This window comes from Nanorana parkeri, unplaced genomic scaffold, assembly GCF_000935625.1.
Source record: "Nanorana parkeri isolate BGI_ZX_2015 unplaced genomic scaffold, ASM93562v1 scaffold932, whole genome shotgun sequence".
NCBI classification, from domain to species: Eukaryota; Metazoa; Chordata; class Amphibia; order Anura; family Dicroglossidae; genus Nanorana; species Nanorana parkeri.
In genome coordinates this window covers 501,254-522,354 of record NW_017307200.1, presented here as the reverse complement: position 1 = coordinate 522,354, position 21,101 = coordinate 501,254, and the positions used below count along the sequence as shown (strand labels likewise).

General features: G+C 38.6%; 1 protein-coding gene across 2 annotated transcripts in view; it reads right to left on the bottom strand.

Annotated features, from left to right (window-relative positions):
• Positions 1 to 6,041: 6,041 nt before the first annotated feature.
• The window catches only part of NGF (nerve growth factor), a 101,163-nt gene continuing 86,103 nt past the window's right edge, over positions 6,042 to 21,101 (bottom strand). The window contains exons 2-4 of one of the 2 annotated variants that reach the window (XM_018566282.1): positions 15,166 to 15,293; positions 11,749 to 11,755; positions 6,042 to 6,921 (exon numbers count right to left, since the gene is read on the bottom strand). In XM_018566282.1, coding sequence (XP_018421784.1) covers positions 6,219 to 6,917 — 699 coding nt within the window. In that variant the 5' untranslated portion in view covers positions 6,918 to 6,921; positions 11,749 to 11,755; positions 15,166 to 15,293 and the 3' untranslated portion in view covers positions 6,042 to 6,218. Of the gene's footprint in view, positions 6,930 to 11,748; positions 11,756 to 15,165; positions 15,294 to 21,101 lie in introns of both variants that reach the window. The other variant, XM_018566281.1, reaches the window with a different exon arrangement.

Sequence of the window (21,101 nt, the reverse complement as noted above, 5' to 3'; positions counted from 1 at the left end):
TCTTCTGCAGACTGTAAAAAAAAAATTTTTTTTTTTCCTTCTGTCATTTTGCTGCAATGAAAATTCATCCACAAACCACTAACAAATTTCATCCGACTCCAAATCCCGAAAAAAATTGTTTTTCAAGCCCGAATCCCGAAAAACGAAATAACGCAAAGCCCGAATTAAAACGATACGAAACTAAACACATTTTTTGACAGTGCACATGTCAATATTTTATAGACCTGACACTTAAAGATCCATGTTAATTCAGACACAGATGTAACCAGGAACATGACCACTGAAAAACATGTGGGCTTACCAAGCAGGGACATGCAAAACAGATTGATGGTGTGCAAAATGTAATAACCTATTGCCACTGTTCAACTTTATATTAAATTCAATATGGTACATGATAACTTGGACATGGGTTACAGGATTTTGCACTTAATCTTTACACTTTACATGTATTAAAAAAAAGCCTGTTCATGTGCTGTTATTGAAGTGACAAATTAACAGTAGCACTTAAGGGCTTATTTAAAGGAGAGAGTGGATACCTTTAACCACTGGACATTGAAATGTTTACTGCACACTGTAGCCTGCATTTTATGTGCCATTCATAAAATGCAGGCCGCAGTGTAGAGCCTGTGGTGTTCTACTGAGTTCACTCTTGGGAAAAGAAGTATATAATTGGAGTTCTCCTTCTCCTGGCATTCTTTTTCGTTCATTTGAATAGCACTCCTCTTTCTTGTGGAGTCCTAAAGAAAGCAGAGCATAGTGCATGCTTAAGAAACATGCTGCTATGCTGTATAAGTGTTGTATGAGTGTTCAGTGTTTGTTTTTTAGCAGTGCTGTTGCCATGGTTAGACAATATGTCTGTTATAAATGAGGCCCTTAGAATAATATCAACAACAAAAATCTTCAGATGAGTGTATTTTTATTTAACCATACTTTGCTCTATTCTATTGCATTATGTTATTTGACTTGATACCTATTTAAGTTGCTAAGTTCACAAGGCTAATGGGGAAAAAAAGGGGTAAACAAAAACAACTCATGCCACCTTGAGATTAGCTAAGCTCCACCCTGCCTTGAAATAATGGATTGAATGGATAACACCGGATTTAATGTAGCGTAGGCGATCAGCACCAATTTTGCAGAAAAAATTTGGAGGGATGATTTTGCAGGAAAATATTGGAGAAAAGGTTTTGCAAAGTTATGTTCAAAGTAATTTTTCAACAAAAAATATAAACAAAATAAAATCCTGGTAACCATTGGGGGAAAAAATACAAAATAGCAATTTTTACCTTTATAAACAAGTCCCTAAGTGACAATTGACAAACAATAGAACAGACCACCCAGAGAGTGCTGATGTTTAGCACAGGGAACATTTGTCTAGCGTGTAAGACTTCAATGAAGAGGCAATAGCTGGCTTCCAGTACTGAAACATTTTAGATTTAGGAGGCCTTACAAAACTTTTATGGGGCATGAAGTTTGCCAAGCTGATGTTTTACATTACAGGTTCATCTGGGATGAAGAGAGTATAAGTGTTCTGTGTGAAAACCCTCATAAGCTACTCAACAACTGACTCTAGTTCATTACACATAATACAATTTTTAACAGCTTTTAAAACTCATCCCACATCTGACCTGCAAATCATCACAATTCCTTCTATGAAAAACAACCCTTATTTAATTGACCACCATACATACAGGGGTTAATTTACTAAAAGGCAAAAAGGCTGTTCAGTTTGCAAAGGAATTTGAACTTAGCAGGAGAAGTTTGCCCGTAGTTTAGTGAATGAGGGGAAACTCTACTGACTTCATCCCCACAGTCTCACACTATGCTGGCCATGACCACAATATAATGTTCTTGCTATAGTGATGATGTAAACAAATGTATAGCTCAGCATATCATTTCTAAAGTATTTGTACTACTTTAAGCTCCCTATCACATTGAGGTTGATTTATGGAGGTAAAGATTTGTTACTATTTAAAACATAACCATTAGTAAAGCCTGGATTTTCTCAGTGATAACAAATTAAGCCTGATTTGCCGAAGGCAAATAGGCTGTTCACTTTGTAAGGGAATTTGCACTTTGCAGAGGAAGTTTTCCCTTAGCTTGGTCAATGTGGCAAAGCTCTGCTAACTTCCAACATCCAATTATGTGCAAGCAAAAATACTAGGGCTGTGGAAATTAAAGATTCATTTCTCGATTAATCTTTAAACTTTTAGATCGATTAAAATTATTTTGATCGCTAATGAAAACCCTCACCTCTCCGCCGGCTTCCGGGAGTCCCGTCGGCGTTCCGGTGACGTCACGGACATTGACGTCACCAGACTCCTCCCCCAAGTGGCTCTGTCGGCTAACAGGGGTAAGGGGGAGGAGTCGTTCGTTAGCCGACGGAGCCACTTGGGCCGGTGAGTTTGCCCAAGAAACTTTCTGCACGAGCGCCAGCCAAGGCATTGGCCTATACACATACAGCACAGCAATGAAGTAATAAAATGAACTAGGATCACACTAATCCAGCACGTTATTATTCTGAGTTGCCCCACTCAAGCGGCGGCCATATTGAGTGGGACACGTGAGATTAATAACATGCTGGATTAGTGTGATCCTAGCTCATTTTATTACTTCATTGCTGTGCTGTATGTGTATAGGCCAATGTAGTTGGATCTGTATGGGCGTTATAATAAAATCGAAATTAATCGATTTTAAAAAATTTCGATTAATTGAACACAAAAATTTTAATCATTACCACCCCTAAAAAAATACAGTTTTTTTCACATTTTCCTTGCACATGATTGGGTATTCTATGCAAAGTGAAATTTCACCACATTCACCAAGGTAACGGAAACATCCCCTGCAAAGAGCAAATTCCCTTGCAAAGTGAAACAGCCTATTTGCCTTTGGCAAATCAGACTAATTTGTTATCACTGAGAAAATCCAGGATTTACTAATGGTTATGTTTTAAATAGTAACAAGCACAGATTACATAAGTGATGTCTGCAAGTATTGTATTAATGGTAAAATTGATCCTTGTGGAGCACCACCTTGTCAGGCAGAGCCTGCACATGGGGCCTTGAGTTCTGGCCAAGTTGAGATAAAGCCACTATTTTTTTCAGGTGAAGCCTGGGCATCTATCATTTAACTTTAAAATGCCTCTGCTGATATTGGACAGTTGAGAGACAGGGATTGGGGCTTAGTACCAGAAAGGATAGGACTTCAGACTGACCAAAGTCGAAGCTACATGTACAGTGCATGCCTAAGATCCAAGGGAGTTTTACAGGGACATAGGGATAAACTGTGAACACTGTCTGTCCTAACCAAGGGTTAATGATCTCAAGGCATGGGTGGTGCATTGTATGATAATGAACTTTCGCTATGACCCCACTCTGAAATTGTTCAGAATAGTTTACAGTCCTGAATGAACCTACTCCAAATAAATTAGAAAGATAAGATTTTTTGTAAAATAAAATATTTTCAGGTGTGCTGTGTGAATGGGAACACACAAACAGAGTGGGGTTTCTCAAATTTGACTGCAAAAGTGGAATTACACATTAAGCCTCCTAGATGTTAGGACTAGTGATAGGCCAAACACACCCGAGTTCGAACTTTGGACCATGGAAAAAGTTTGAACTCGAACTTAAATGAAAAAGTCTATGGGACCAGAACTCTGAAAATCAATTGTCCCCATTTTGAAACCTTATATGCACGTAATTGGCCATAAAAAGGGTATGGGGAATCGGGTACTACCCTCGGAGACATGTATCAATGAAACAAAAACACTTTTAAAAACTACCGTTTTTCCGTTTTTTAAGAGCAGTGGTTTGAACATTGCTTAAAGTGAAACAATACAAATGAAAAATTCCTTTAAATACCGTGCCTTGGGGGGTCCCCTTAAAATGCCTGTAAAGTGGCACATCTGTACGATGTATAGAACCTGCTGCAGCAAAAATTACATTTATAAAAGAAAAAAATAAATTTATAGAGAAAAAAAAAAGCATGCAGTTCCCCCTCCCAAACACCAGACCCTTTAGGTCTGGTAGGGATTTTAGGAGGGACCCCATTTAAATAAAAACAAAAAAAGCATGTGGGGTTCCCCCCCAAAATCATAGCAGGCCCTTAAAGTCTGGTAGAAATTTTAAGGAGGAACACCCCCATGGGACATGGGGGTCTCCCCTAAAATTCCCAACTAGACCATTGATCCAAGCACAGGCCTGGAAGGGCAGGAATGGGGGGAGGATGAGCGAGCGCCCCCCCTTCCTGCCATACCTCAGCACTGGAGAGGGTGCTTTTCCAGGGTCACTCCGTGCCGGTGGGGACAAGGGCCTCTTCCCCACAAGCCCTGGGGCGTTGGTTGTGGGGGGTGCGGAAGGGGGGCTTATTCATATCAGGGTGCCCCTTTAATAAAAAGGGGCACCCAGATGCGGCCTCTTCCGTTGTGAATGAGTAAGGGGTAAATAAATAAAAAAATGGATCCATCTATGTAATCCTAGGGTCAATTACGACGTCCAGAGTTGTCCACAACGACAAATCAATGAAATAAAAAATTTTTTTTTTAAACCCGCCGACCCATCTGCTCGCAACGAACTCCCACCGCAGAATGGCATTCTGACAGATGCTGGCAAAATATAAATTGGGCAGTGCCTTGTGGGGCGTTCGGCCCACTGAATGCCCTGATCGTTCGTGTGTTCGCCAAACACACAAACTGCCAATGTTCGAGTCGACCCGTTGGTCGACTTGAACATCAGGACCATCCCTAGTTAGGACACATGAAGAAGCTTAAGAGGAGCATTTCTTATGGCAAAAGGTAAATTTTTACGAAAAATAATATTATGCTTTGATATTGCTGATACAGTCATGTGTGAATTGTACTGAAAGTTTACTTTTCCATTTATTTCTACTATATATATAGATTTAAGTATTGCATTTGGAACTCAGATTCTGAGTTCTGTCATTGCTCCCAGCTTCCCTCTGGGGCAAAACAGTTGCAGATGGGGATGAACACTATCCAGCTTTAAATGTAGTACATAAGGAATTTTACCAATTAATTTCAGTGGCTAAGAAACTGGTGAAAGTAATTCAATATTTCAACGGAATGCTACTAACATTGTACATAATGTGTACCTGAGCTAGCATAGTTTAGTCTGTATTGATGTAAATAAGTCATAGTAACCAGGTTAAATTTGTTGTCAGTTTTGGGCAAATTAAACCATGTAAGATAAGTGCTAATTTGTTGCTATAGGTTTACTTAAATTTGCTCAGGTTCAAAACTAACACACTCTCTACTGTTATACAGCTCTTTGGGTTGTATTGAATTTTAAGGCTTGAACCACTAATTCAAATGCCAATAGACTTGTAGCAAAAAGTGTTTTGCACCAAGGGTACATTTAGAGAGAATTCAGTAACCAGGGGCATCATTTTCATTAGAATCAAATCCATTTCAGAACAGCCATAAGTTAAAAGTTTGAGCTCACAGAGCCCTCAGTGCTCAATAAATGGTTGGTCCACCCAGAAGTGATAAATATTTGTTTTATACAAACCTTTATGGGTTAAGTTAGCCCCCGACTTATTTGTATTCAAATTAAAAAAATCAAATCAGTAGGGAAGGAAACCATTGTAATGGCCACAACAGATGTGTTGGTTGGAATGACACTTTTATTAGACACTAAAAAGTGCCTAAATTAAAAAAAAAAAAAAAAGAGAAGCTACTGCAGGTATAACACAGGGGCTTCAATAAGCATGCAGATAAGGCCAAATTGGAAAAGTTCCAACACTTCCAAGTAATGTTGAAGCTTGCAGCTATGTTCCATCACTTCACAAATATGTGCTGGAGCTTTGCCTGTCAGAATGGCTTGGCATTTCACTGTATCTGCAGGCTTTTTGAGGCTGTTGCAGATATGTGCAAGCAGGTCTAGGTGTTTGCATTTCACATTTGCAGCAGTTTTCTTGTGTTTGTTCTAGAGACAAAGTCAATTATGGAGTAAAAAGACAAGGCTGTGTAACCCTAAATGTCACTACGTTACGGGTGTAATTTAGATATTTTGTTTAATGGATAACCTTATTCCAGCAAAACAAGCTCATTAAATTTAGTTGTAGAAAACACAGTGTTTTGAAAACTTTTTAATAAATAGTCTCTTGTAAAAATTTTAAATATATCATGCAGTCCATATAATTTAAAATAATTTACAGGCTGAGGTAGGGGTGGGGAGAAGCTGGGACAGCAGGAAATAGTTCACTTAGGTTCGACCTTTCCTGCTGAGCACACAAACACAGGCTGTATCAATCCGTATGAACCTCCATGCTGCTTGCTTCCCTTCCATGGTCAATGCTTTGACAAAGGTGTGCGTGGTGGTACAATAGGAGTTCCAATGTTTTGAGTCAATCCCACGGCATCCACCTGACACTGGCTTTGGATCTCTACACTTGGTCTCAAAAAAGTACTGTTTGAAAACGTTATTGTTTATATTGACTTCCCCTAGCACAGTTACTTCCTTGCCCTTGATGTCAGTGGCTGTGTTTTTTTCCCCAACCCACATACTGACACTGTCACATACAGAGTATTCCCCCCGGTGAAGGACCGGATGTACTGTTCTTTTAGCCCGGATAGTTTTATTGAGGGACTCCTCATCATCTAAATATTCCAAGTTCCGGAGGTCTTCTGATAATGGTGGAGGTTGGGTGCTAAATAAAACTCTTGGTGAGCGAAACTTCCTCCTCCTGAAAAGCTTAGGATCAACTGTGATGTTGTGAAACATAGAAGGTTCATGTGCCTCTAATTTCCCATGATGCCGGTGAAGTGACTTAGTTCGATGTGTGTGCTGGTGTTGAATACGATGTCTTGTTGATGTCCCGCCTGGGGCATGGTCTTTGGTCTTTGGTGCAGCCTGTATGCCGATCAAAAATGCTATAATCAGAGTGTAGTACAACATGGACATTACTCTCCTTGCCTAAGAAAAAACAAAAAAATATATTTAATATAATACCTATAAAAATAGCCAAGCTTTCACAACTGTACAGTAACAGATTTATGGACATTTCTTTATCATTTAAATGAAGCAGAAGTAACTTTAGCACAATGATCATTGTATTTACACTGACACACCACACAACCCAAAAGTTCAGAAATAAGATACTCTAATGTTCTTCAGGTATGTATCTCTCTTTCTAAAACAATAAGACCTTCACACTTATACTGTCCATTGTGTGCGTTCTGTCAAGCCTTGACGTGATAAAGATTCAATATTATATAGTCGAATTCAATATTAATGTCAATTCACCACAGTACGCCAAAAGACACACACTTTTTTTTAGAAGGCAACACACAAGTGTGTTGTAGTGCTCTGCTATAGGTTGTCTCTACTGAACAATGTTTTGGGTGCCATTCAAAATTCATTGCTGTAATAGGTAGGCAATTGATCTGCATTTTTACCTTTGCGCCATGTTAATAATGCTTAAGAGCAAACACTGTTGCTGGCAGGTAGAATCATTAGCCTGCTTTTAATAACTCCAGATAGTCTATATTATGAAGGCGGACAAGTGAAAAGGTGCTGCAGCACCTTTGCATAAGAGATATGGAGATCAATATTTATGTGGTTTTGTTACAGTGCTAGTGGGCACTGAGCATATATGTGTTATTTTATAGTTATTGATAAAATAAACAGTATTTACCCTAGTCGAGGCCTGCTTTCTCTAATCTGCGACTGGGTGGGATATTATTATTTTGAAACCTATGAGTATCTTGGAAAACTGAATGTGTAGAGGAACAGAGGAGCTTGCATATCAGGCCATATTCTTACTAAATTAAGAAGGTGCACAGTCGCATGCTAAAGGAGGAATCCCTAACAAGTAATTTATCATCAAGAGATCACTCTGTGCATGAATTGCACCTTTTGTGACATCACTGCAATAGTTGAAGTTTTTTCAGCTTTGCACTTTGATGGTGTAAGATTGTATTATGGACATGTATTAGTACTATTTGTATATTTTCCATGTGAATTATTTGTGGGGTTTTTTCTGTTCAGTATTTATGTAGATCAGTTGTGAAAATTTATCTGCTGGCCCAATTTATTCGCTCACTTAGTAATACCTTTTACCTTTATTTAAATTGTATGAAGATAATATTTTACCTCAAGTAAAGAGGCAACTCAGCAATAGCAGATTATACTGTATTTAAACAATCAATCAAAACAAAAGACTATGTTCAAAAGGAAGTTAATGAGTATCCACTATACTAGTATTCATAAACATTATTATTCATATTTCATATTTAATTCGGGATCCGTATTTCCGAATGCAAATCAAAAATTCAGATCCCGAATTCCATTTGGGTCTAGGAGCCTCAGCTTTAGTAATATATGTATATGGCTAACAGGCCCGAATGGCATTAGGGAGCTCCTGAATGCAATATGGAAATTCGGAACCTGAATGTCATTCGGGTCTGGGAGCCATATACATATATTACTAAAGCTGAGGCTCCCAGACCCGAATGGCATTGGGGAGCTCCAAATGCAATTCGGAAATTTGGGTCCCGAATGCTATTCGGGTCTAGGAGATTCAGCTTTATTATTAATATCTGCAAATGGTTTTCCGTTTTACTCGCAATTAATATTCGTAAACTAACAAAATTCAGATTTCGTCCAAATCCAAACCCCAACCGAATTAGTTTCTGAATCCCGAAATAACTAAATATCCGAATGAAACCAAATTTTTCCGCCGCTTACATGTCTAATTATTATACAGGATTTATAAAGCGCCAACAGTTTGTGCAGGGCTTTACAAAACTGAGGGAGAGGATACAGTTAAAAATACAATCGCAGTACAGGAGGTACCTGCTCGTGAGAGCCTACAATCAAGTAGGAGGGGCAAGTGATACAAAGGAGGTAGAGAGTTCCAGAAGATGCGAGACACTCTGGAAAAAACATGGAGGAGAGCGTGCGAGCAGGTGGCAAGAGAGCAGGAGTTCTTGGGAGGGTGAATGGGGGGTTTGGGTGAAATTTTGAGGTGGGTGATGAAGTTTGGGGCAGAGTTGTAGTTGCCTTTGTGGGTTATTGTTAGTATTTAAAATTTTATACATTAGGCAAGTGGGAGCCAGTGGAGCAATTGGCAGAGGGGGTGGCGGACGCTTATCGGTTGGCAAGGTGGATGAATCTGGCAGCAGCATTCATGATAGCCTGTTTAGTAGTAGGCCAACAAGTAGGAAGTTACAATAGTCGAGGTGAGATATTACAAGGGAGTGAATTGGAAGCTTTGCAGTGCCATTTGTTAAAAAAAGGGGCACATTTTGGAAATCAGCAATAATTGGATAGTGATTGGATGTGGGGCTAAAAGGAGAGCTAAGAATCAAGGATTACACCTTAGGTTAGGCACCTTAGGTTGATGGGAGGGGTTGATTGTAGTGCTGTTGATTGTGATGGAGAAGTCTGGGGAGGGGACCCGGAGAGGAGGAAATATTATAAGCTTAGTTTTGGAAAGATTTAGTTTGAGGAAGTTGTGTGACATCCATGTTGATATGGCAGTGAGTAGATTAGTGATGCGTGAAGAGATAGAAAGGAAGGAGATATATTTGGGTGTCATCGGCATAGAGAAAACAGCAACCAACATTAGAAAACAGTAACTAGTCACAAAATGTTTCAAAAGAATGCCGTTTGGTAAGCAAGGATATACAAATCAGCGTTTAAAACTGCCAAAAGAATCAGGATTCTTGGGATAGGACCAATTATTATGTAGAACAGCATATTCTATGGATACCACTTCTATACTGCCTAAAAACAGCCTGTTGGTATGGAAATATGGAAACTACTGTTACTGAGGCAATTACAGGGCAGAGGTCATCTTAAGAACTGTCATTGTTTGATTTGCTCCTGCTATAGAAATGGTGCTGAACCAGCACAACCCTTCAGGATGGAAATATGTAAACTACTACACTTCCTGAGACAATTAGAGGGTCACAGGTCAAGTGATGTCTGACAATTGCTTGCCTGTTAACTGCCTGAACTCTCACACAATTTCCCATCTTGAATGGTGTGTGAGGTCAATCAGTTGAAAGGCAACAATTCTCAGAATTTAGGTGACTTCTGACCCTCCAAAATGCCAGATTTACACAAAACTAGTAAAACTAAAAAAGGGGGAAACATACACTTTTATTCCAGCAAGCATGCACAAATATGATATATAGAAATGTAGACAAATTGTGCACATTTCTGCATAGGTATAATCCAGTGACTGGTTCTCCTAAACACCAGTGAACTTTATTGCAGAACGCTAAGCTGCCACTCATAATTGGCAGACTTAGTTGGCTGCATGCTTGTTCTTGGTCAGTAACAGGTAGGGAATCATTCATTAACTCACTCAATTCACTTTAACAGTGGCCCCAGTATCTTATGCTCTCCTCTCCCTCCACCGTCCCATTGGTCAGGGAGAGAGTCCTTAGCTATTTAATGACTTGAAGCTTACATAGGGTCCTTTCTCTGTGTCCAGTGGCGTATCAGGGCAGCTAAATATAGCTATTGTATTTGCTGCCATTAAAGTGAATCTGTCACTTTGCCCTGCATGGGACAAAATAGTTTAATTTAACCACTTCGAGCGAGTTCACGTAAATGTACGTCCTCTGTTGGAAGTGGTTATACCAAGAACACGGCTGCTGCAGCTGCAGCCGTGCTCTTGGTACCGTTCTAAACAGCCGGCTGTTTAAATACAAATTGATTCGGCATCTATTCAGGAGCTGGATCGCTTGTACATTTTTTTTAAAGTCCCCTGCCCCTCACATACAACGCAAACACATGGCGGATGTGCCTACGTGCAAACACAGAAATTGTGCCACACATGTCACATATGTGTGGGAGAGCAATAATTCTAGGCCCACTGACTGTTACCACTAAACTGATGAGCCGTAAAAGCGTTTAAATTGTCGCTTATGGGAAATTTTGGCTAATGTAGTTTTTGTGCGGTTTCATGGACGCACACAATTTTAAGGCTTGACATGTTTTGTATCTATTTACCCGTCGTGACCGTCTTTGATATTTTACCAAAACATTGGGCATTATATTCTGTTTCGGTGCACTAGATTTCATTGAGTGTATTTTATCCTAAAAATACTTGTTTGATAAACATTTGCGCAAATACTGTGCGACATAAAAAATTGCAACTAGCATCTTTTTATTTTACAGGGCCTCTGCTTTCAGAAAATATATAATTGTTTGGGGGTCTGAAGATGTTTTCTAGCCCAAAATTCTGATTTTATCTTGTGTGTGCAAATGTAAGAAATTGCTCCGGGCAGCAAGTGGTTAAGCTTGTTAGACTCAATGTGCTCAGAACCTTTACAGTTGATCTGAGCACTGTACTCTCAAAGTGAAATATTCCAAACTTTGTACTAGAGAGCATGGCATTTTAAGAAAGCATGTAAAGCCATTAGCTATAGGGTTAAACTTCTTTAAGTTGGAATTTATTTTATATGGGTCAAATATGCGCTCTTGTGTGTAGCCAAGTGCGTGGAGGGAACAGGCTGCCTTTTGCTTCAAGCTAAACTCCATGAAGAACAAATACACAAATAATTGCAGTTCTGTAATCATTAATGCATTATTATATGTATTTTTTTAAAAGCAAGTACATGATTTTGGCTAGGTATCAGCCTCTTGCAATCCCTGTACAGCAGAGCTCAAAATAAAAGAGGCAGAAGCAGCAAAACAAAAACAGCTGTTCTACAGTGCAAGGAGCATGCAGATAACAGGAAAAAGCAGAGTGACAGAGATATGCTCATCGATCAGATGCTTCTCCTTTCACTGCTAAGTTAGAGTGGGAGTGAAAAGGAGAGCTATAAGTAACTGAACTGCAGCAGAAAAAAATATCAAGTATTTTACCCTGCCAGAAATGACTGGCGGTGGTGTGGTGTGGCTGAGCTGAATGCACAGAAATGCTAATCCTTTGGCAGGTAAAACAGCCTCTTTATATGAATTTTATCTGTGCATTTTTCTCTTTGCCTGGAGCTCAGCTTTTGGTTTATCATAATTACCTCCCATGTAAGCATAGAAGCCTAAATATAAATTTGTATTTCATCTATATGTATAATGCATTAATTTATGTCCTACTAGGCGTTAGGAACTATGCAGCCGAAAACAGCCAAAAATTATCATAAGGGCCTCAGCTGATTATTTACTGAAAGTGTAAAAATAGAAAACCTGTTGCAGACTACTAAGGAATACAACTGTATCAGTATTTGGTTTCAGAGCAAATAAAACAAGTATACACTGTGAAAGTGACATGTAATTATGTTGTCAATTTGTGTTAATGACAGGAACTGGAGTAAATGGAAAGAATGTCCGCAATAAGAGTGAGTCACTAGGGTTAGGGATACAAATAACAATACACCATATGGGCTATAAATTCAAAGTATATAGTCACATAAACTGAGATGTAGGCAAAGTATTCCAACGTATTATCATTCTGCAGGTAATGGAATATAATTCTATTGTATCACATCAATAAACCTATGCATACAATTGTTGCATTCCCATAATCCATCTGTGAAAAAAAAAAAAAGATCATGGTCCTTAAAAAAAGTCACATAAGAATACTGATCTTAAGCAGGATGATTATTTTTACTGCCACCTACATACATTGGTTAATAACCTAGAGTAATATATATCAGATAGTTTAAATAGGTGTGTGTGTATTTTTACCCTGTTGATGCTAATAAGTGACCTGTTTGTCATGAGGAACCTATTATTAAGGCAAAAAACTCCTAGCATGGCCACTTTTATAAGGAACATGAAATACATACTGTCATTTTTCTATTCCCAGAAATATCTCACAGCAAGATATTTTTAGAAAAGGATAATCTTGTTTTCTTAGATATTTTCTTTTACTTACACTAAAGGGCACATTCCAATAAGCCTTACACTTGACTTTGCCATCATGCAGTGTACTAAAATAAGTAATGTTGATAAATTGATGTCATTAAACATGTGTATTGCATCGTACATTTCTCTAGGCTGCTGGCTTATTTAGTACATTTTGGTCTAAGTGCTTTGTATGAAAATCTGACTGCACTAAAAATTTAGATAGATAGATTTAAAGAGATAGTATAGCACATTTTTAGTGAACATATTTTATTAGCATTTTGAGTTATTGCGGTGTTTTCATGAAAGTAATTTTTGTTGGGATGGTCGCAGTTTTACATGCTTGCGCTGCCATATTTTTGAAATTGTTCAAATATAGACATTTGCTGGATAACCACAAGAGGGGGCTCTTTATTTGATGCAGCCTCATTCAGTCTGCTCATTCACAATACAAATTGCAAGCAATTCCAGGCCAAACCAAAAATATTTAATTTTAAAAGGAGCTCACAATACAAAAGGAGGAAACTAATCAATTATAAGGAGCAAACAATAAAAATACTACTCTTAGAAGAAAGAAAGGGTAATACTATGCTCTGTCAATACCTTGCTTGCACAGAACTCTAGACCTGTCAATCAAAGTTTTCATATCCAGCCATATTTACTGCAAGTACAGGAGAAACACAAATAAAAGAGGCTACAGAAGGATACTGCAGTCAATGGAGAACTGGAAGTTGCCCAGACAGCAACTCTAGAATCAAATTGTATGACACTTGTTCATTGCATGCTTGGCTCTCCTTTTAAACACTCGGGGGGGGGGGCATATGAGATGACCGTCTCCGATCAGCTACCACGGTCGACCTTTAGGTAACTTGAAAACCCTGAGCTTCCGCTAAGTGGACGTATGGGACTGGATATATGTTTTAGCGACAGTGCCTTCACCCAGCTAGGCCTTGTGGTATACAAGTGGGACCCCCAGTTGAGAATTACCTGGTCCCTGGGCATATTCTTCTGTGCTTACAGTAGTGGATAAGAGTAATGAGCTTCAGTCACTTGGAATATATTTTAAGTAGTTTTATTCTGCATGTGCATGGAGAATAAAGGTAGGAGGATGAGGGAGCACAGGATACCCTTTTTGGTATGACAAAGCATATTCCTCTGGTCTTCTATATAGATGTATATCTTTCTAGTTCCTTCTTCTATGCAGCTATACTGACTGATCACATACCATGTAAAGGTGGCTCCTTGCATCTGAAGTTCTAGTGTATGCTCAGTCATTACATCAAGGCATGACAGCAGTGGAAGGTTCTAGTGTTCGTTTCCGAAGCTCAGTCCGTCACTCACCATCTTTGTGGGGGACACCTGCAGCTTGCTGCCTCTAGGCCAGGATAACACTCAATTGCAGTCAGCATCTTAAGGACACCTCCCAGGCTGGGAGATCCTCACATCTTCCATACCCCTAGGCCCTCAGGTCTGGGGCCTAATTTAGTGAATCACTGTGGCATCCACACAGGGGAACACCCTGGACGGAAAGAGACTGTGCCAGGAAGTGCCTCAGATATTTAATAGCCCTCCCAGCATGCACAGCAGGCTCCCCAGACGTACTGATTAGCCAGGCATTAAACATCCTTCATGTGGAGTGTTATCTCTAGCACACCCAACACAGCATGTGACTAGGATCAATCACTGCACACTTAAGAGAACACAAGGTATCACAGCTAAGCTGACTAATCTACCCTAACAGATCACAAAAGTGTAGAAGGAGAATTTGGAAAAATTCTAGATCCCTACACACTGTAAACTGCTGTCATAACCTCTTTATCTGATTATAGACCATCAAAATTATGTATATAATCTTGAAAGATATCACATGACCAGGCATTGGCCCAATACAGGATCGCCCTCATAATAGTAAAAGTCAAAATCTTATGATCTATCATTGACTTTTAATGATATAGCACTGACACTATAGATAGACACTATCTGCAAGGAGTTTGCATGTTCTCCCTGTGCTTGTGTGGGCTTCCTCCCACACTCAAAAGACATGCTGGAAGTGTAATTGGCTCCTGTCTAAATCTGCCCTGTATGTATGCATGTGAGATAGGGACCTTAAATTGTAAGCTCCTTGAGGGCAGGGACTGATTTGACTGAAGTGCTTCATAAATTGTTGGCGATATATATTAAATACCAATAATAAATAAAATATCAGAGACTATATAATAAAATAACGTGTTCTATTTGTTATCCATGTGGAATAAATGAGAAGGCTATAATAAAAAACATTACTGTAAATAAGTTCTATATTCACAGTTAGGAAATCCTGCTTTCAGGTCATTGTGTACCATATGACATACCTTTGGGTGTACAGAATGGAAAGCTGCTCTGTCCCAGAGGCCTTTATTGCGTCCAAACGCTGTGCTGAGTTGAGGCCCAGCATACCATCTGTACAAGGGACAGTCTTAGTGCTGTAGTGGAGTTTTGCTGTTAAGGAGGAAACAAAAAATGACAGTGAATACCTAACAAAATACAATTACCATTCAGCCAGATAGAGAAATCATCAAGTAAAATTTCTTCTAATCATTTGCATGCTGCCTGGCAAATTAAACAGTTATGCAAATTACAGGACTGTTCCCTGTGCAGTCACATGAACCCCATGATACATTGATGAGTAGTCAAGCTAATTCAAGTACAACAATGATATGTAGAATGCAGAAACTTATTTCAACCAACCAGACAGTGGAATCTGTAATTTATACTGGTACAGGTAATGTTTTATATTTCATTCAGATGCTGAAAGAAGGCGGTACTACTATTAGTTTACACAGATGTGCACTTTAGAAGATTATACACATTTAAAAGTAGAATACCCTACAATCTTACCATTTGTACAAACAAAACTACATTATAACCACTTTATGACTGCAGTACATTATAGGTCCAAATGGCCCTTGCTGTGAAAACTAAGAACTCCAGGCAGAAATTATATTAACCCCTGCAGTTGGGCTACCTCCGCACTGCAATGGGTTAACTACTCATTTTTGCCTAGGGTAAAAAAAATAGTAATACTCAACCAATCCTCTGAGATGCCTGGATCTTAGACTGGTCCCTGGAGCATCTCTCCCCCTTCACATCAGTGGTCTAGGAATCCTAGAGTCATCATTTCCAATACAGTGCATAGGGCGTTAGGAAGAGGAGAAGGAGAAGAGAGGCTGGAGGGAGCGCCTCTGTCTCTGAGGTTCAGGTGAGTTTAACTTTTATTTTTTTTACCCAAAAGGCAAAAACTAGTAGTTAACCCTTGCATTGTGGGGGTAGCCCCACTGCAAAGGTTAATTACATTTCTGCACAGAGTTCTTCTTTAAACAAGACAGTTTTGGATAGAGTAAAGCTGGCCATACCCTGCTCTATTTTTTTATTTCAATCTGCGGGCTGAACAAAAAAAATAGGGAAAGTTCCTCCAGCAATGCCGCCGGCCTCTGTAAGAATACCTGAACAGAGCCGGCAGCTTATTGACTACCGTCTGTACAAAGATTTTCCGGCCGCCTCTTTTGAGCACTATTGGTGGAGATTTCTCTTCACTTCTTTTCCAATAGCCACAAAAGGAAGAGGAAATCCTTTCAAAAAAAAAAAAGGCAAATACCAGGATCTCAGAAGGGTCACAAGAACTAGGGGTTGATTTACTAACCTTATAAACACACCACGAACATGTATACACCTCTGTAGTGTGTTCCCTCCCAGCATGATCTATGGGTGGAATCTAAACACCTTTGTAGTGTGTACACACCCAGCAGGTGTGTTGTGCAAAGCCCTGCATGAATTGCAAGGTGATGTTGTGTAAATTAGCTCTATGTTGTGTTGCTTGCGTTGATGAATGCAGGAATGTAAATGCATGAGCTAACCATTTTTGTCTAAACTGTGAAGCAGCATTATATATGCATCATGTGCATGATTTTTCCATATATGTCATTAGTGGAAATATGCTTTTAGAGACTTTTTGGTTGATAAATACGTTTTGCTGTGTGAAAATCACACGCACCTGGTGCGTGCGTGTGTTTAGGTTAGTAAATCAACCCCCTAGTGTCACCAATGGAATATTTCCCAACTATTCCTGTTCCGGTAACAACCCAAAACTTTGGGATTTTCTTTCATGGGGAGACAGACGCAAAAAAAACAAAAATTACGTTTTGGCTTCAGTATCACTTTAAGTAATCTTGCAACAGAGAACTAGGAATGTGCAGCTGTGCATGTTCTTAGTTCTCAGAACCGCTGTCAATTAGTAAAAGAAGACAGACTTATTATCAAGTTTACTGATGCATACCAACATTGGTCTTGGTGTCTAAGCGTCATAAAACTCTGAATTACAATAGGGTAAAAGAACAACTTTCATGAGAAAATGATGTAGACTGCCATTAGTGGCATCTCCTTTTGAGAATTCTAGTTCCCTGGCTGCAATGCAGATGCTTTGGCTGTAATGATCTCTGAGTCTGTGACCCTGAATAAGTATAGAGATAAGGAATTCCAAGACTTTTCTGTGTCCGCCAGCATGCTTGTTCCAGGCCTGTGACTCTTTATTGAATTATATACAGGGAGACAACCAGCATTTTTATCCTGATGCTCACAATCAATAATACTTACAGCAACAGTTAAAGGGTTAATTTGATAGATGGAGCTGCATAGCATCGGAAATAAATTATTTTCTATGCTCCTATGGTATGGTAATCTAGTGGCTATAATATGGTATTACAAGATGGCATTCGAAACATACATTCGACTTATAAAGAAAATATAACAAGAACGTTCACTTGTGCATCCGTTCGCACAGTTTATAGAGATTCACAAGGTCAACAACTCTGCACATTGTTTATAAATAGACCCCAAAGGCTTGACAGTCTCTGTAGGCTGACATGCAGTTTAGAAAAATGCAAAGATAAAGCAGAAGAACTCAACAACTACCAATTCTGAGAAAAGGTATGCGTGACAGCAGCTATAAAATAAAAACCAGCTTCAGTTCATGCATATGATGATAGATTTTCAAATCCTAGTCAGGGCACTATCTGCAAGGAGTTTGCATGCTCTACCTGTGCTTGTGTAGGTTTCCTCCGGTTACCTCCAATACTCCAAAGACATGCTGGAGGGTTAATGGACTCCTGTCTAAATTGGCCCTATATGTAAAAACATATAGGGCCAATTTAGGGACCTCAGATTACGCTCCTTGAGGGCAGAACTGTGACATACAACTCAGCTTTGATATACATACTATGATGTAAACGTGTCATTCCTGTGTCAGATATATGCACCTGTTGTGTGTGTGGGTAGAGCTAGAAAAGAAAACTAAATTAAATATCATTAAAACTAAATTAAAGTAAACCAAAATGGAAGCATTGAAATAGCCCAAATAAATATTTACTATTGACAGACTACAAATACCTAAAAAGGTACAGAATGTATATTTTGTATAATAATAATAATATGGAATATAAAGTATCTAATGCATGGAAAGCAGCTTACTGAGGATTGCAGATCACATCAGCTTTACAGCATATTTCTTTCTCAATATTAAAAAAGATGTGGTCTTCGTATATATTTTGGCACTGTGAAGTGTCTATGTGGAATAGCATTAATGAGTAATGATGGGTCATAAGCCTTATGCTGTACACATACAATTTCCAAGAACACTTGAGTTACTGATGGAGACTTGCTTTCCCAATCCATATTTTTTTACTTTGGAGCCAGAGGAAATGGTCTGATATCACGCTCATATTATTGTTGGATGTGCGAATTGCCAGCATGCTCACAATGTCTCGTTTTGGTGCCAGATCTAAACATCCTAAAACCTTGGTGAATTTTGACAAGGCTTATTTGCATTTCCACATGCTGAGAATATGTATTTGTCTGCATGGAGTTTGTATGTTCTTCGTGTGTCTGTTTTTCCAAGTGTTTCATATCCCCCCGGAAAGAGAATATGGCTTTCATTGAATTTTTTGTTCACTATTTCATTACAGTTATTACTGTCTCTATTCATATCAGGGACTTTACCCTTACTTTCTGTGTGGTCATTAGGACAGGAGGTGAGGTTCTAATACTTCCTCCGTCCCTTCCCCACTCTACTAAAAGTGTAGACATGTCCTTTATTTCCTATGTCAAACAGGAAATGAAGAAAAAAGATCTAATTCAATGGATAGCTAGAGGAGATTGTTGCCTAAATGCTTTCCCATCTGAAAATAGTTGGAGGTATGCTGTCTATTATCGATGTAAGAGACAATTCTGTAAAGTGTATAAATTAGGAATTCCTATCTGAAAGCCCTCATGTGCCTCTCCCATCAGCAGTAGCTAAAGGGGGAAAACAGCCTGTTCTTTGTACATGTAAGACTCTAAAAATGCCATAGTGTCTGTGTTAAACTGGCCACACCTATTTTTATTTAATTATACAATATTCTTTAACCCCTTCGTGACGGGAGATGTACAGTGTACGTCCCAGCACTTTGTGCCTATATGACTGGTCACTTACACTGTACGTGACAAGTTATATCAGGCTTTGTAATGCTGGTAACAGCTGATTCTCAGCAGTTACCAGACATTAATGAATGCCTTAGTATTGAGGCATTCATTAATGAAATAGTTAAGCTTTTTGTAAAAGCTTCTTCCTTTCAGTAATGAAAGAATGAAGCCGTTACATGCAAATACAGGACCGCAATTTGCGATCCTGTATTTGACAGCTGAAAATAGCAGAGAGGTAGCAGTGACTCACCTCTCTGCTATTTGTTTTGACAGCTCGAGAGCCCGATGTTTAGATACATTTCACTAAAAAGATAAAATGTATATCTTTTGAGTGAAATGTATCAGTTCTGATCATCTAGGCACGATCAAAGAGCTTTTAGGGAGATCTGAATCTGATTAAAGTCAGGATCAGTCTCTTTATTATTAGCTGTTCCTAAGTTTGGAGCAGCCTAATTGCCAAAAATTATAAAAAAAGTTAATTTATCAAGCAGTCATAGTGACTGCTTGATATAAACTGACAAGAAAAACAAAAGTTTTTTTTTAATTATTTTGTTTTTTACAAAGTGTAAAAAAAATTAAATAAAGTGTAAAACAAAATTAGGAAAATAAAAATGATATGTAAATATATTTTTTATACTATAATTAATATAAAAACATTCTAAAAAAAATAATAATCAAAACTTGTGAAAAAAGTGTTTTCTTCTAGTTTTTTTCCTCATTTTTTAATTTTATTCAAACTAAGTGAGGGGTTAGGTACACATATGTGATATAATTATATAGCCCTATCTGTCCTCTAAAAAACAATATATAATATGTGTGGGTACATTTAGTAAGAAAGTATATTACTGCTGTGGAAGAATCACACAGCAAAAATGTAACAAGTGTGTCAGTCATTTATGAACAGAAACTGAAAACTAGCTCAGTCATGAAGGGGTTAAATTTAACAAGACTTTGTAGTCTCAGTTTGTATCAAGCCAGGTAGGTTCTTTGACTACATAGTTTTTGGTAGATCAAAAGCAGATTGTAGAATCAGATTGCAATGCTCTTTAGTGACCCACCACAGAGTTTGTATGTATTAAGAATGACAAACATTTAACAACAATGTTTTCCATGGTTGATCACTAGTTGAAAGAAAATCAGTAAATATATAGATATTTTTCAAATCAAGGAAAACTATTGTGAAGACAAAAGGAAACCCTGGTTTCAATTAAGTTTTCTAATAAATGTTTTAGTTACGTAAAGTATAACCCTTTTGCGGACATGAAAAACCTCTTGCACAACTATTAATTCAAACCATCGCCCAGGAGTTCTTTACACACACTCATTGAGCCTGTCTATTATTTACACAAGTTAATATTTCAAAAGCCTGGTGGTATAGTACCAAACAGGTGGAGCAAACCCCAGTAGGACAATAATGTATCACTGTCTAATCTCAGCCCATGAAAACCTCATACATCCTTTGAAGTGTACCAGCCTGATACAGATTTTTTTCCCCCAAAACTATCCTTCTGGTTCACATTGTAAATTACTAAAGGCCCAATAGAATGATCAGTTTAATCTAAATACACTGCATGTGCATAAAAAAACAAACAAAAAAAACCTGCTTACACAAAGCTAGAATTCTCCAAACAGCAGGGAGCATGAGCTTTGCTTATGCAGAGCTACAGGTCTGACTTAGCAGGGAGCATGCCGGACCTCTGTAGAGAGACCACTGCTTCCACACAAGTCCTCCTCTACAAGATGCCATCAGGAGACAAATTTAGCCTGCTATTCTCGAAGTTGCAGTAAAAACAT